The sequence below is a fragment of the Scyliorhinus torazame genome, chromosome 1 (assembly GCF_047496885.1).
Source record: "Scyliorhinus torazame isolate Kashiwa2021f chromosome 1, sScyTor2.1, whole genome shotgun sequence".
Lineage (NCBI taxonomy): Eukaryota > Metazoa > Chordata > Chondrichthyes > Carcharhiniformes > Scyliorhinidae > Scyliorhinus > Scyliorhinus torazame.
Genome location: NC_092707.1, coordinates 293,733,294 through 293,748,301, shown reverse-complemented (window position 1 = coordinate 293,748,301; position 15,008 = coordinate 293,733,294). Strand labels below are relative to the sequence as shown.

The window sequence follows — 15,008 nt, the reverse complement described above, 5'->3', positions numbered from 1 at the left end:
GGTGTCCCGGGTAGGGGTGTCCCGGGTAGGGGTGTCCCGGGTAGGGGTGTCCCGGGTAGGGGTGTCCCGGGTAGGGGTGTCCCGGGTAGGGGTGTCCCGGGTAGGGGTGTCCCGGGTAGGGGTGTCCCGGGTAGTGGTGTCCCGGGTAGTGGTGTCCCGGGTAGTGGTGTCCCGGGCAGTGGTGTCCCGGGCAGTGGTGTCCCGGGCAGTGGTGTCCCGGGCAGTGGTGTCCCGGGCAGTGGTGTCCCGGGCAGTGGTGTCCCGGGCAGTGGTGTCCCGGGCAGTGGTGTCCCGGGCAGTGGTGTCCCGGGCAGTGGTGTCCCGGGCAGTGGTGTCCCGGGCAGTGGTGTCCCGGGCAGTGGTGTCCCGGGCAGTGGTGTCCCGGGCAGTGGTGTCCCGGGCAGTGGTGTCCCGGGCAGTGGTGTCCCGGGCAGTGGTGTCCCGGCCAGTGGTGTCCCGGCCAGTGGTGTCCCGGCCAGTGGTGTCCCGGCCAGTGGTGTCCCGGGCAGTGGTGTCCCGGGCAGTGGTGTCCCGGGCAGTGGTGTCCCGGGCAGTGGTGTCCCGGGCAGTGGTGTCCCGGGCAGTGGTGTCCCGGGCAGTGGTGTCCCGGGCAGTGGTGTCCCGGGCAGTGGTGTCCCGGGCAGTGGTGTCCCGGGCAGTGGTGTCCCGGGCAGTGGTGTCCCGGGCAGTGGTGTCCCGGGCAGTGGTGTCCTGGCTCGGATGTGACGGGGGCCTGTGGCTGCCCCCCTCGTCGCTGGGTGGTCGCTCCCGCACGTGACGGGGGTGTCGTCTCCCTGTTGCTCCAGGTCTCTCCGTCTCCCGTGGTGTGCGAGGGGCATCCTGCGGGCGCCGCATGCTGGAGGGTCCGGGTCTCTCCGTCTCCCGTGGCCTCCGAGGGGCATCCTGCGGGCGTCGCATGCTGGAGGGTCCGTGTCTCTCCGTCTCCCGTGGTGTGCGAGGGGCATCCTGCGGGCGTCGCATGCTGGAGGGTCCGGGTCTCTCCGTCTCCCGTGGCCTCCGAGGGGCATCCTGCGGGCGGTCTGCATCTGCGGGGATGGGTGCCTGGACGTTTGGTCCTGCGATACACAATGAAGCATGCATGGTTAGACATCAGGCAGTGATCAGGTGATACGGGGGAGGGGGATATAGGGGAGGGGTGATATGGGGACGGGCTGTCGGTGGCTCACTTGCTACTACGCCCCCGACCTCTGCATCAGCAACCTCCCGGTCGTCAGGTCCGCCAGCCAGTTCCAGGGCCCTTTCCTCGTGTTAGGTCAGTGGCCTCTCATCAGCGGGGCCTCCTCCAGTCCTCACATGCTCCCTATTGTTGTGTGCGCGCTTATCCTGTGGGGGGGTGGCAGGGGTAAAAGGCAACACTGTTAGGCAGGTATATGAATGCACGCCATTGGTTGCGCGTGCATTGCAGAGGTTAAGGTTAGGGCTGGATTCACTTGGGGATATGGGGGAGGGGGGGATATGGGGGAGGGGGGGGATATGGGGGAGGGGGGGATATATGGGGGAGGGGGGGATATATGGGGGAGGGGGGGATATGTGGGGGAGGGGGGGATATGTGGGGGAGGGGGGGGATATGTGGGGGAGGGGGGGGATATGTGGGGGAGGGGGGGGATATGTGGGGGAGGGGGGGGATATGTGGGGGAGGGGGGGGATATGTGGGGGAGGGGGGGGATATGTGGGGGAGGGGGGGGATATGTGGGGGAGGGGGGGGATATGTGGGGGAGGGGGGGGATATGTGGGGGAGGGGGGGGGATATGTGGGGGAGGGGGGGGGATATGTGGGGGAGGGGGGGGATATGTGGGGGAGGGGGGGGATATGTGGGGGAGGGGGGGGATATGTGGGGGAGGGGGGGGATATGTGGGGGAGGGGGGGGATATGTGGGGGAGGGGGGGGATATGTGGGGGAGGGGGGGGATATGTGGGGGAGGGGGGGGATATGTGGGGGAGGGGGGGGATATGTGGGGGAGGGGGGGGATATGTGGGGGAGGGGGGGGATATGTGGGGGAGGGGGGGGATATGTGGGGGAGGGGGGGGATATGTGGGGGAGGGGGGGGATATGTGGGGGAGGGGGGGGATATGTGGGGGAGGGGGGGGATATGTGGGGGAGGGGGGGGATATGTGGGGGAGGGGGGGATATGTGGGGGAGGGGGGGGATATGTGGGGGAGGGGGGGGATATGTGGGGGAGGGGGGGGATATGTGGGGGAGGGGGGGGATATGTGGGGGAGGGGGGGGATATGTGGGGGAGGGGGGGGATATGTGGGGGAGGGGGGGGATATGTGGGGGAGGGGGGGGATATGTGGGGGAGGGGGGGGATATGTGGGGGAGGGGGGGGATATGTGGGGGAGGGGGGGGATATGTGGGGGAGGGGGGGGATATGTGGGGGAGGGGGGGGATATGTGGGGGAGGGGGGGGATATGTGGGGGAGGGGGGGGATATGTGGGGGAGGGGGGGGATATGTGGGGGAGGGGGGATATGGGGGAGGCTCACCCTGCCTGCTCTGACGAGGTTGTTCACCTTCTTGTGGCACTGGGTGCCTGTCCGTGGTGTCAGGGCCGCAGCGGTGATGACCTCTGCCACTTCCCTCCACATACGCCGGCTGTGGCGTGGGGCAACTCTGCGGCCGTGCCCGGGATACAGGGCGTCCCTCCTCTGCTCCACCGCGTCCAGGAGCGCCTCCACATCCCGTGACTCGAACCTCGGGGCTGAGCGGCGGCCAGCCATCCAGTCGGGTGTTCCGGTCGGGTGTTCCGGTCGGGTGGGGGGGAGCAGCGCGGCCTTATGAGCCGTCACGCCGTGCGGCACGTATGACGCTGCACGGCGTGAACCACTGCGCAAGCGCGGATCCCGTTACGTCGCTGCTAGCCCATTTCGGGCCGGAGACCTTCGACCCATTTTTCCGACGTGACGCAAGTCGGATTTGCGCCGTTTCTTGCGCCAATCGGCGGACTTTCCGCCGATAACGGAGAATTTCGCCCCTGTTCTCTGTAAATAACGGGAGTATGTATAAGCCTTGTGCTTTTTAAAAATTATCCGGGAGCTTGCGGAACATGTAGTTCCCCTTTGCATTCTCCATGGCGATGCCTTGGCCAATCAGAGTTGACTTGCCAACCAATCAGCACCCTTTCTCCCCCAGTATAAATTTGGCATTTTTACATTTGCCCTGATGAGTGAAGGGTGAAAAGCTTCAGCAATATTCAAATTCTGTACTACCCAGTGATAATTTTGTTTTTATTCATTCATGCGATGTGGGCAAGGCCAACATTTATTGTCCATATCTAGTGAGATTGGGGTACAGTATTGAGTTTCAGTTTTTCAGTGCCTTTCCTATACCTTTTTTAAAAATGAAACTAAAAATGTTGATCGTATTTCAAATGAAGTTGAACTATGGTTCTGAACAAGCTGAACATAACTTCCCTGCTTTTCAATTCTATCCCTCTGGAAAGGAACCCTGGGGCTGGATTCTCCACCCCATCGCGCCACATTTCTGTTCCACCCCACCGGCGGGATGCTCCGTTACACTGACTGGTCAATGGGGTTTCCCATTGTGGGGGAGCCCCACACCGTCAGGAAACCCCTGGATTGCCGGCAAAACGGAGCATCCCGCCGGGGGAGAATCCAGCCCCCTATATATGAACCATATACTTAGTAAATAATATGTAAATTCAGTAATTAAATGCATTTAATAAATAAAAATCACTTGATGCCTTTCAATAGATGCCTGTCCTTGAACCCAAAATTTGCAGCTTAAGTTTGGAGCTTCCTCACATGCTCGCAAATGAACGCAATTGGTGAAATTCCTAATGGTGATTTACTTGCCTGAGAAAGATTGCCAGCTTTTTGCATTGGGGCCTGCTTGTAGCACAATGTGTTTAAAAGGCGCGCAAACATTTGCGGAAACACAATTTGTGCTTCAAACTCTGCCGTCTTTTACAGTTTACTCTGATTTGCACCAAAAAAGCCTGGCGCAATTGAGTAGAAACGCAAGGCCGTTTGCTATTTCAAAACCAATCTTCATAACTTTGTTAATTATTTAGTGTCAGGACACATATAAGAAACATTTGCTATATGCATTTTATCACTCGGTTATATTCCTTATACGTAGCTGTAACAGCTAAGAATCACATTGATGTCTTAGTACAATACAGATCCCAGCTTCCAAATCTCCAGACACCACATCAAACTTTATCAGATTGTTCCGAAAAGTACACTTCCAGTGAAAATTAATTGCTACCATAAATTACAGTACCATTGATGATCCTTAGCAGCATGCCTCCGTGTGCTGTTAGAGGAATTTGCAGCCTCAAGCCTGAATAACTTTATTTCACAGCAAGGAAAACTCAAACTTTAGCATTAATTATATTTATTCTTTTAAGTTTTCAGACAGGAGTGCTCAGAACAAACTGCCTTGATTGCCTGGATCGGACAAATGGTGTCCAGTCTTATGTGGCACTGGAGGTAATCATTTTAGCTATTGAGTAAAATTGACCGAAGGAGCGTTTGAAGGGGATATTGGTTTATTGTTCGAGTGATATCACATTTCTCGCACATGGTTACAGAAATAGGTTATGCAACACCTTAATTCTGTTCCGCCACTCGGTTAGATCATGGTTGATCTCCAGCTGAACTCTATCTACCTGTCATTGTTCCATAAATATTAATACCTTTGCCCAGCAAAAATCTATCAAAATAAATCTTCTATTGGCATAGCCGCAACCATTTTTTGGCATGAAAGTTCCAGTACCCTTTGTTTGAAAAAGAGCTTCCTGACATCGCCCTTAACCGTTTAGCTCCAATGTTTGGGATATGGACACCCTCACCAGTGGAAATAGGAAAAATAGAGAGAAACTATCAATTTCTTTAATCATCTTTTTTTTTTTTTTTAAAGAGTACCCAATTCATTTTTTCCAATTAAGGGGCAATTTTAGCGTGGCCAATCCACCTAGCCTTCACATCTTTGGGTTGTGGGGGTGAAACCCATGCAAACACGGGGAGAATGTGCAAACTCCACACGGACGGTGACCCAGAGCCAGGATCGAACCTGAGACCTCGGCGACGTGAGCCAGCAATGCTAACCAGTGCGCCACCCTACTGACCTGTGTTCCTTTAATCATCTTAAACGAGTCAATTAAATCCCCTGTCGCTCTCCTATACGCCGAGACTGGGGTATTAAGTTCTGCCCATTGTAAAGCACTATGGTGAATCAGGTGCTGTGGTACATGGAACCAGTTCTTCTAATTTATGCCTTTTAGTCTTGGTATAATTTTGGTGAATCTGCACTGCATCCTCTCAAAGGTTCTTTCTGAGGTGCAGTGCCCAGAAGTGAAAGCAGTGTACTCCAGTTAAAATCGAACTGAAGGTTTATATAACTTTATAAATCTGGGTCGTGAAGATGAGGGATAACATTTCATTAGCCTTCTAAATTAACTTTTGTACTTGTTCAGATACATATCTGCAGCACGGTAGCATTGTGGAGGGCAGCACGGTAGCATTGTGGATAGCACAATTGCTTCACAGCTCCAGGGTCCCAGGTTCGATTCCGGCTTGGGTCACTGTCTGTGCGGAGTCTGCACATCCTCCCCGTGTGTGCGTGGGTTTCCTCCGGGTGCTCCGGTTTCCTCCCACAGTCCAAAGATGTGCAGGTGAGGTGGATTGGCCATGATAAATTGCCCTCAGTGTCCAAAATTGCCCTTAGTGTTGGGTGGGGTTACTGGGTTATGGGGATAGGATGGAGGTGTTGACCTTGGGTAGGGTGCTCTTTCAAAAGAGCCGGTGCAGACTCGATGGGCTGAATGGCCTCCTTCTGCACTGTAAATGCTATGAATCTATGAATGAATATCCAGCGTGGATAGCACTGAGCAACATCCAAGACGAAGAATGATATTAATACATGTTAACTCTTTGGAGCTGCTAGCTCATTGATACTAACTATCTGTCTGATACTGTTGAAGCTAGGGGGTTATGTTGCCCTGGGGTTAGTCACAACACCAAGTCCTGATTCACAAATAGTGCTTTACAATGGACAGAACTTAATACCCCACTCTCGGGAGCAGGCTGTGAGGTGGGAGACTAGCATATAATCAGATGCATGGATGCGGGTGGAGAGCCGATTGCCTTCCTCACTCTCCCACCAACCCCCATGATTATTCAGGAGTCGGGAACGTAGAGGACAGTCCAGAGGCCAATAGAGGCCCTGCAAGCGACAAGGGCTGTATGCTAACTCTACCAGCCTCCTTGTTGTCTAGGTTAGGGGCCCCAGTGGCAAGGGCTTCCCCCATTGAAAGAGGCCTTCTGTCTTCCCCAACGCCCAGCACAGTTCCCCACCCTATCCCTTACCTGGTCCTGCGTGACAGACCCGGTGAGCCTACACCGCTCACATTTTGTTTCCTCCACAGCTCCCGGAGGCGCTGCTGGGATTGAAGAGGTGCTGGTTATTTGATCTTTTTCATCCCCATTCTTCTGCCTTCTCCCCATAACCCCGGATCCCCTTATTGATCATGAGCCTAGCTATCTCTGTCTTAAAGACATTTAGTGACTTGGCCTCCACAACCTTCTGTGGCAATGAATGCCACAGATTCTGGTTAACCATAGACCCTGATCTCGGGCCCTTTTTTCCATAACAATCAATTTCACCTCACTAAAATTGTGACTTTCTGTGAATGGTGGGATATTATATATATATACCTGTGTTTTGTATGTAGCCACACTCCAACATGCCACAGAGCAGTAGAGCACAGGTTTACACCCAGTTCTCCATGCACAGTATTCCTGGTGCCACCATGCTGAAAACACTGCATTTTCTGAGGGGGCCAGGACAGCAGTGACTATTTGATTCATTACCATGTTTCCTCCTGCCAAACCTCAATACAAACATAATTTTGAATGATGTCTATGTTTTCAGATGGGAAATAGCTTCTGTCCTGTGGACTAAGAAAACTAGTATCTGCCAAAAATTAATAAAAATTTTGACTAACATTTTGTGGCTACTGGGCGGCACGGTAGCACAGTGGTTATCACTGTTGCTTCACAGCTCCAGGGTCCCAGGTTCGATTCCCGGCTTGGGTCACTGTCTGTGTGGAGTCTGCACATTCTCCCCATGTCTGCGTGGGTTTCCTCCGGGTGCTACGGTTTCCTCCCACAACTCCCGTTAGGTGAATTGGACATTCTGAATTCTCCCTCGGCGTACCCTAACAGGCTATGGAGTGTGGCGACGAGGGGATTTTCACAGTAACTAAATTGGAGTGTTACTGTAAGCCTACTTGTGATAATAATAAAGATAAAGATTATAGCTGTTGATGCTGCTTTGTTGCTATGGAACTATATTCTTTGTTCTTCATAGGTTTTGTATAGCCAGCTAAAGAGCCTGGGAATGGCTGTTAAGAAGGCAGTAGTGGAGCGTTTTGTGGAATTTTACAAGACAATGTGGTCATTAAATGGACACAATTTAAGCAAGATCTTTACAGGAAGTCGTGCACGGGAGGGGAAAACGAAGGTGATATAAATGGAGTGCATTTTAAGTATGTGCATTTTCTTTAATAAGGTTGTGTGCAATGTGTTCTCTTCTAGCCGTTACAGAGAAGGTTATTTCTGAAGTCTCATTATTTTTCTGCCCATCAATTGATAAATGCACAGCCAGACAGACCAAGAAAAGGTGGGATTCCCCCCCCCCCCCCCCCCCCCACCCCCCCACACCGACACAACAATGTGTGTTCCTGTCAATGGGTGTTCTCAATGTTTCAACCCGCTGCCGCAGGGGAAACCCACAGCAGGTAGGTAGCCATTGGCCTGCCGGTGGGAATGGCCGCCAGTACTTCAGCCAATGTTTCAGGTCTCATGTGTGGTCTATTGGCTTGAGAAGACTTCTGCAATTCCACAGTTGATTTCGTTATTACCTGGGTTAGGGAAAAAAGTTAGCCAAGGTCCCTGCTCTTGCTCATTATCCAATGAACCTTGCTGGAAAGTGTGCACATTTAGATGGCTGGTGAAATAGAATTAGAACAAAGTCCAAAGACTTGCAGGTTAGGTGGATTGGCCATGCTAAATTGCCCTTTAGTGTCCAAAAAGGTTAGGAGGGGTTATTGGGTTACGGGGATAGGGTGGAAGTGAGGGCTTAAGTAGGTCGATGTAGACTCGATGGGCCGAATGGCCTCCTTCTGCACTGTATGTTCTATGTAACACTGGCCTCCTCCTCCTATTTCCTTTCAGCCCTTCGAACCTACATTCAGCTAGATTGTGGTTGATCTTCTGCCCCAACGCCATTTTCCTGCACTATACCCAAATACCTTGATGTCTTTACTATCTATAAATCTATCGATCTCTGTCTTGAACATACTCAATGACATACTCAACATACTCAGGCTCTGGGGTAGGGAATTCCAAAGATTTATCCGCTCTGAGTGAAGACGTTCCTCCTCACTTCAATGCAAAATGACCCACCTCTTATTCTGAGACTGCGTTCCTGGTTCTAGACTTGTAGTCCTCACCGCCAGGGGAAACATCCTTACTGTATCTACTTGCCGAGCCCTATGTGTTTCAGTGAACTCGCCTCTCGTCCTTGTGAACTTCAGAAAATAAAAGCCCAGTTTCCTCAATCTCTCCTCAAAGGACAATCCCACCGTCCCAAGAATCAGTCTGGTGAACTTTCACTGCGCCCCGTCTATGGCAAGTATATCCTTCCTCGGATAAAGAGACCAAAACTGTACATAATGCTCTAGCTGCAGTCTCACCAAGATTTTATACAATTGTAGCAAGATTCCTGTACTCAAACCCTCTTGTAATAGAAGCCAACATATCATTTGGCTTCCTAATTACTTGCTATAGCTGCATGTTGGCCTTCAGTGACTTATGAGCAAGGACACCCAGGTATCTTTGAACACCAACATTTTCCAATCTCTCTCCATTTAAGAAACACTCTGAATTGAAGAAAAATCAGAAATGCACATTTTTCCATATTATATTCCATCTGCCATGTTTTTGCCCACTCACTTAGCCTGTCTAACTCTCCCATGAAGTCTCCGTGCATCATCTTCACAACCCGCATTCCCACTTGGTTTTGTTTCATTAGCAAACCTGGACATATTACATTTGGTCCCCACATCCAAATCACTGATGTAGGTTGTGAATAACTCGGGCCCGAGCATGGATCCTTGCAATATTACACTACTCACAGCCTGCCAACCTGAGAATGACTCTTTTATTCCTACTCTCTGTTTTCTGTCTGTTAACCAATTCTCACTCCATGCAAGTACATTACCACCAATCCCCTCTAAATTTGCTAGTCAAAAGCTTCTGAAAATCCAAATATACCATACACACCATTACCTAATCTGCTAGTTACACCCTCAAAAAAACTCCCAAAAGGTTTGTCAAACATTGTTTTCCCTATAATAAATCCATGTTGACTCAGCCCAATCCTACCATTATTTTCTAAGTGTCCTGTTATCACATTTTTTTAATAATAGTTTCTCGCATTTTCACTATTGCTGATGTAAGGATAACAGGGCTGTACGCTCCCTGTTTTCTTTCTCCCACTTTCTTAAATATGGGGTTACATTTGTCACCTTCCAATTTGTTCCAGAATCTATAGAATTTTGGAAGATAATCACCAATGCATCCATTATCTCTACAGCTACCTCTTTCAGCGCTCTGGGATGTACATCATCAGGTCGAGGGGATTCAGCAAATTCAGGTCACATCAACAAAGTGATGGAAGGTTTTGCTGACAGTGCTATCAAGTGGCACCTACACAGCATTGACTTGCTCACTGACCCTCAGTTTAAGTTCCACCAGGGCCATACAGATCCTGACCTTATCACAGCCTTGGTTCAAACATGGACAAAAGAGCTGAACTCTAGAGGCGAGATGAGAGTGACTGTCCTTGACATTGAGGCTGCATTTAACTGAGTTTGGCATCAACGAGCTCTAGCAAAACTGGAATTGGGGGGAAAAGTCTCCACTGGCTAGAGTCATATCTAGCACAAAGTAAGATGGTTGTGGTTGTTGGAGGTTAATCATCTCAGTTCTAGGACATCTGCAGGTGTTCCGCAGCATAATATCCTAGGCCCAATCTGCTGTTTCATCCATAGAATTCCTACAGTGCAGAAGGAGGCCATTCTAACCATCTCTCAATGGAATCACCACTGTTTAAATCCCTCACTATCAATGGGGGTTCCCTTTGACCAGATACCAAACTGGACCAGTCATATAAACACTGAACAGAAGAGCAGGTCAGAGGCTGAGAATTCTGCAGAGTAACTCGCCTCCGGACTCACCATCTCCAGGGCACAAGTCAGAAGTATGATGGACCACTGTCCACTTGCCTGGATGAGAACAGCTCCAAAACACATCAGAATCTCGACACTACGGCGGCATGGTGGCGCAATGGTCAGCACTGCTGCCCCATGGCGCCGAGAACCCGGGTTCGATCCCAGCCCCGGGTCACTGTCTGTGTGGCGTTTGCGTATTCTCCCTGTATCTACGTGGGTGTCACTCCCACAACCCAAAGAGATGTGCAGAGTAGGTGAATTGGCCACGTTAAATTGCCCCCCTAACTGGGAAAAAAAGAATTGGGTACTCTGATAAAAGAAATAAAGAGAGAAGCTCAACACTGCAGGACAAATTAGCTCACTTGATTTCACCCCCCCCCCCCGGACCAACTTCAACATTCACTCCCTCTAACCCCAACGAATGGTGGCACCAGTGTGTACCATCTACAAATTGCACTGCAGCATCTCCCCAATCCAATCCTCCTTCGAGGGCACCTTCCAAACCCGTGACCTCTGTCACCTGGACAGACAAAGACAGCAGATACATGGGAACATCACCGGCTTCCACTCCCAAGTCGTACACTATCCTGACTTGAAACTACATCACCGTTTCTTCACTGTCGCTGTGTCAAAACCCTGGAACCCTCTGAAACAGCACCATCAAGAGCAATTCGGGATAGGCAGTAAATGCTGGTTTAGCAGCGCCACCTGCTTTCCAGGAATAAATATTTTGTTTTTAATCTCCAGTTCTTTTTTTAAACTTATGCTTTCAGTTCCTCTTTCTTACAAGTCCCTTGGTTCTTTAGTATCCCTGGAGAATTATCTTCTACTTCGAAGAAACACAAGTTTTTGTTTAGTTTCTCTGTTCCCCATTATAAATTCCCCTGTCTCCGTCTGTAACGGGCCCACATTTGTCTTTGCAAATCTCTTTTTTTTTCCATCTAAAGGAGGTTTTACAGTCTGTTTTTATATTTATCATCGAAACGTTACAGCACAGATCGGGGCCATTCGGTTGCAGTGTGGAACAAGGGCCAAACAAAGCAATGCATGAGCAAGTGCAGCATAGGGCGTCATGAGGCGTCAAGAACTCTGGTTCTATCCCGGCCCCGTGTCACTGTCCGTGTGAAGTTTGTACATTCTCCCCGTGTCTGCGTGGGTCTCACCCCAGCAACCCAAAGATGTGCAGGGTAGGTGGATTGGCCACGCTAAATTGCCCCTTAATTGGAAAAAGTTTTTTTAAAAGTGTGCACGACCCTCTTAAAAAAAACCTCTACCCAAGTCCACTCCCCGCCCTATCCCAATAACCCCTTAACCTACACATTTTTGGATACTAAAGGGTAATTTAGCATGGCCAATCCACTTAACCTGCACTTTTTTGGACTGTAGGAAGAAACCCACACAAACACGGGGAGAAAGTGCAAACTCAATACAAATAGTCACCCATGGCTGGGATTGACGCAGGTCACTGGTGTAGTGAGGCAGCAGTGCTAACACTGTCATTGTGCCGTCCCTTCAATATGGCTCTTTCTTTGATCTAATGCAATATTTAACTTCTATTGTTAGCCATTGTTGGATCACGTTTCCTTCTTGGTTTTTGTGCCTCAAAGGAATGTAAATTGGTTATAAACTATGTATATTAATTATTTAAATGCTAGCCACTGCCAGTCTACCATCATATATTTTAATGTAGTTGCCCAATCTATCACAGTCAATTTGCCCCTTCATAGTTTCCTTTGTTTAGAATTTAGACTCTCATGTTAGATTGAACCATGTCACTTTCAAACTTAATGTAAAACTCTATCATATTATCGTCACACTTCCCTGGAGGCTGCTTTACAATGAGATTAGTAATTAGAGCTAAAAAAAGCCTGTCCTTTAGTTAGTTCCTCAACGTTCTGCTCTAGAAAACCATTTGCACTCATTCCAAGAATTTGTCCTTCACAGCATTAGTGTTAATTACGTTTACCCAGTCTAAGTGTAGACTGAAGTCCGCCATGATTACCCTACTACCCTTGTTACACACACCTCAAATTTGCTAATGTATACCATGGCCTACATCACCTCAACTGTTTGGTGGCCTGTAAATCTCTCTGAACAATGCTTGCTGCCCCTTTCTGTTTCTTAACTCCACTCAAACTGGTTCTACGTATTGATCTTCTGATCTAATATCCTCTCTGACTGATGTACTAATCTAATCCTTTATTAACAGAGCTACCCCACCTCCTCTTCCTTTTTGCCTATGCTTCCTGAAAGTTGAATACCTTTGAATGTGCAGTTCCCAGCCTTGGCCATCAAAGAACAGCACAAGAATAGGCCCTTTGGTCTGTCTCCGGGTCCTCCTCTCTCGTGCTCTTTTAGGTTTTGCTGTCTATGTCAGGGCCCTTCTAGAAACTGTTGATGGTTTTGGTTAACATGGGGACCAGGATGGTGAGTTAACAGAAGTGTGATCAAATAACATTTGACACCGAGTCACATAAGAAGATATTAGAACAGAGAAACCAAAACTTGGTCAAAGGAATAAAGTTTAAACGCATCTTAAAGCAGGTGAGAGATGTAGAGAGAGGTAGATAAGCAGAGTTGTAGAGAGGGAATTCCACAGCTTAGTGCCCAAGCAGCTGAAAGCACATGCACTAATGGTGGAATAATTAAAATCAGGAACGCAAGAGTTGCCAGAATTGGAGAAGCGCAGCGATCTGAAAGGATTTTGCAGATTAAGGGAGGGGAGAAGCCATTGAGCAATTTGAAAACACGGTTGAGAATGCCTGATGGTGGACTTCCAGTGACGGTGGGTGGGAGGCAGCCGCACACTGGAGGGCTCCTGCTCGGGTATAGAAATTTTGGGGTTTTAACGCCCGGTCCCAGGGGCAACGGAGGCTGAAAAAGCTGTAAGAAGGCACAGGGAGGAGAAATGTCCAAGCTTGGGAAAAAAAATCGGCTGTGAAAAAGGGGGTTAATGAAAGTCTGCCGGTGAGTGGAAAAGTCAGGGCATGGACTGTAAGGAAAGTGGAGGCTAGAGCACCTGGGGAGGCCGCATCGCTCACAGCAGAAGAAATGACCAAAGTGATGGTTGTGGAACTTGAAAAACAGTTCACAAAGCACATGGAAGTGATGAAGAAGGAGATGGGGCGGTATTGAAAGTGCTGGTGGAGGAGGCGATTGCCCCGGTGAGGGCGGCGGTATCTAGCGCAGCGGCGGAGGTGCAGGCGCAAGGTGAGACACTGAAGGAAGTGGAAGAGGTATTATCGCAGCACAGTGATCAACTCACCTCGATGGGGAAGGGGTTCTGGAGGCTGATAGAAACCAACAAGGGTCTGCGAGCCAAAATGGAAGACCTGGAAAACAGATCCAGGCGGCGGAATCTGAGGATCGTGGGTCTGCCCGAAGGGGTGGAAGGCCCGAGGCCGACTGAGTATTTTGCCACGATGTTGGCAGAGCTATTGGGGGAGGGGGACGATCCCTCTTGATACGAACTGGATCGGGCTCATCGGTCGTGGAGGCCTATACCAAAGGCGAGTGAGCCGCCAAGAGTAGTAACTGTATGTTTCCGAAGGTACAGCGTGAAGGATAAGGTCCTGTGCTGGGCAAAGCAGAAGCGGGTGGTGCAGTGGGCTGGAGCTGGTGGTACGTATATACCAGGACTTTACTGTGGAGCTGGCGAGGAGGCGGGCGGCCTTTGGCCGGGTGAAGAAGGCACTGTACATCAGCAAGGTGCAGTGCGGTATAGTATATCCAGCTAAGTTGAGGGTGACCTACAAATCCAAGGACTTTTATTTTGGGACGGCGGAAGTGGTGGAGGAGTTTGTGAAGGCAGAAGGACTGTTGCAGAATTGAGAAAAGGTCGTGTACCGATGTAGCCTCATGTAACTTTATTTTTTCACTGCGAGTTGGTGTATGTACTAAATGAGTCGACGCTGTATATTTGGACAAGGGAAGAGTTGGGACTTTCATTTGCAATGATGGTTCTTTGGGGCTTGGGTGTGTATGCTAAAGGGGATTTCTTGGTTTTCCTGGGACCAGGCAAGGGGGAAGGAGACCCGGGCGGGGGCCTCCACGCTGGCCGGTTTAAGCAGGCTGGTGAATGGGAGTGAGCTGGGGGGAGGGGCTGCGGCCATCGGAGCCTGGTAGAACAAGTTTCGATGAGTCTAGCCGGGGTGAAAAGTTGGGGGAAGGAACCGAGGTTGGGGGGAGGAGTTTACAAGAGGAAGTGGAGGGGAGGAGACTGGGAGGGGGGGTGTCTACAATTCATGGGTGCCATTCACGGTACTCTTTCGGGGATTAGATGGCATTGAATATTGGGGGGGGGGGGGGGTTGGGAGGTGGACTGTATATGCCAACGGTGACCAGGGGCAATTCCTGATTCCTTTTTTCCTTCTTGGGAGGGTTTGTTTTATTTGATGCTTATATTGTTAGGTGGGCCGCTGTTTGGGGGGTGGTGGGAGGATGGGATCGTTGTTGTTAATAAGGGGATTGACATTGTATTCGTTACCGTTTACTGTTTGTTGGTGGGGTGTAAATGCTGAAGAAAATGTGAAAATGGAGAATAAAAATGATGTGTTAGGCAGGTTGGTTCGGTGAGGACAGCACTCGATGCAGCGATGCGAGAAACAGAAACACTGTAGAAGATCCAACACGGTTTTATTGAACGATAGAACTAACATACATATTTAACTGTGGGTCGACACTATACTGAACTGACTGGAGACCTTGTACTATCCTGACCAAACTTACTAG

At 50.0% G+C, this 15,008-nt stretch overlaps 1 protein-coding gene across 1 annotated transcript in view; it reads left to right on the top strand.

Annotated features, from left to right (window-relative positions):
- Nucleotides 1–15,008, top strand: part of LOC140421095 (synaptojanin-2-like) — a 287,869-nt gene that overhangs the window by 139,538 nt on the left and 133,323 nt on the right. Inside the window, 2 exon segments of the mRNA XM_072505504.1 lie at nt 4,389–4,470; nt 7,352–7,504. Of these exon segments, the coding sequence (XP_072361605.1) occupies nt 4,389–4,470; nt 7,352–7,504 (235 nt within the window).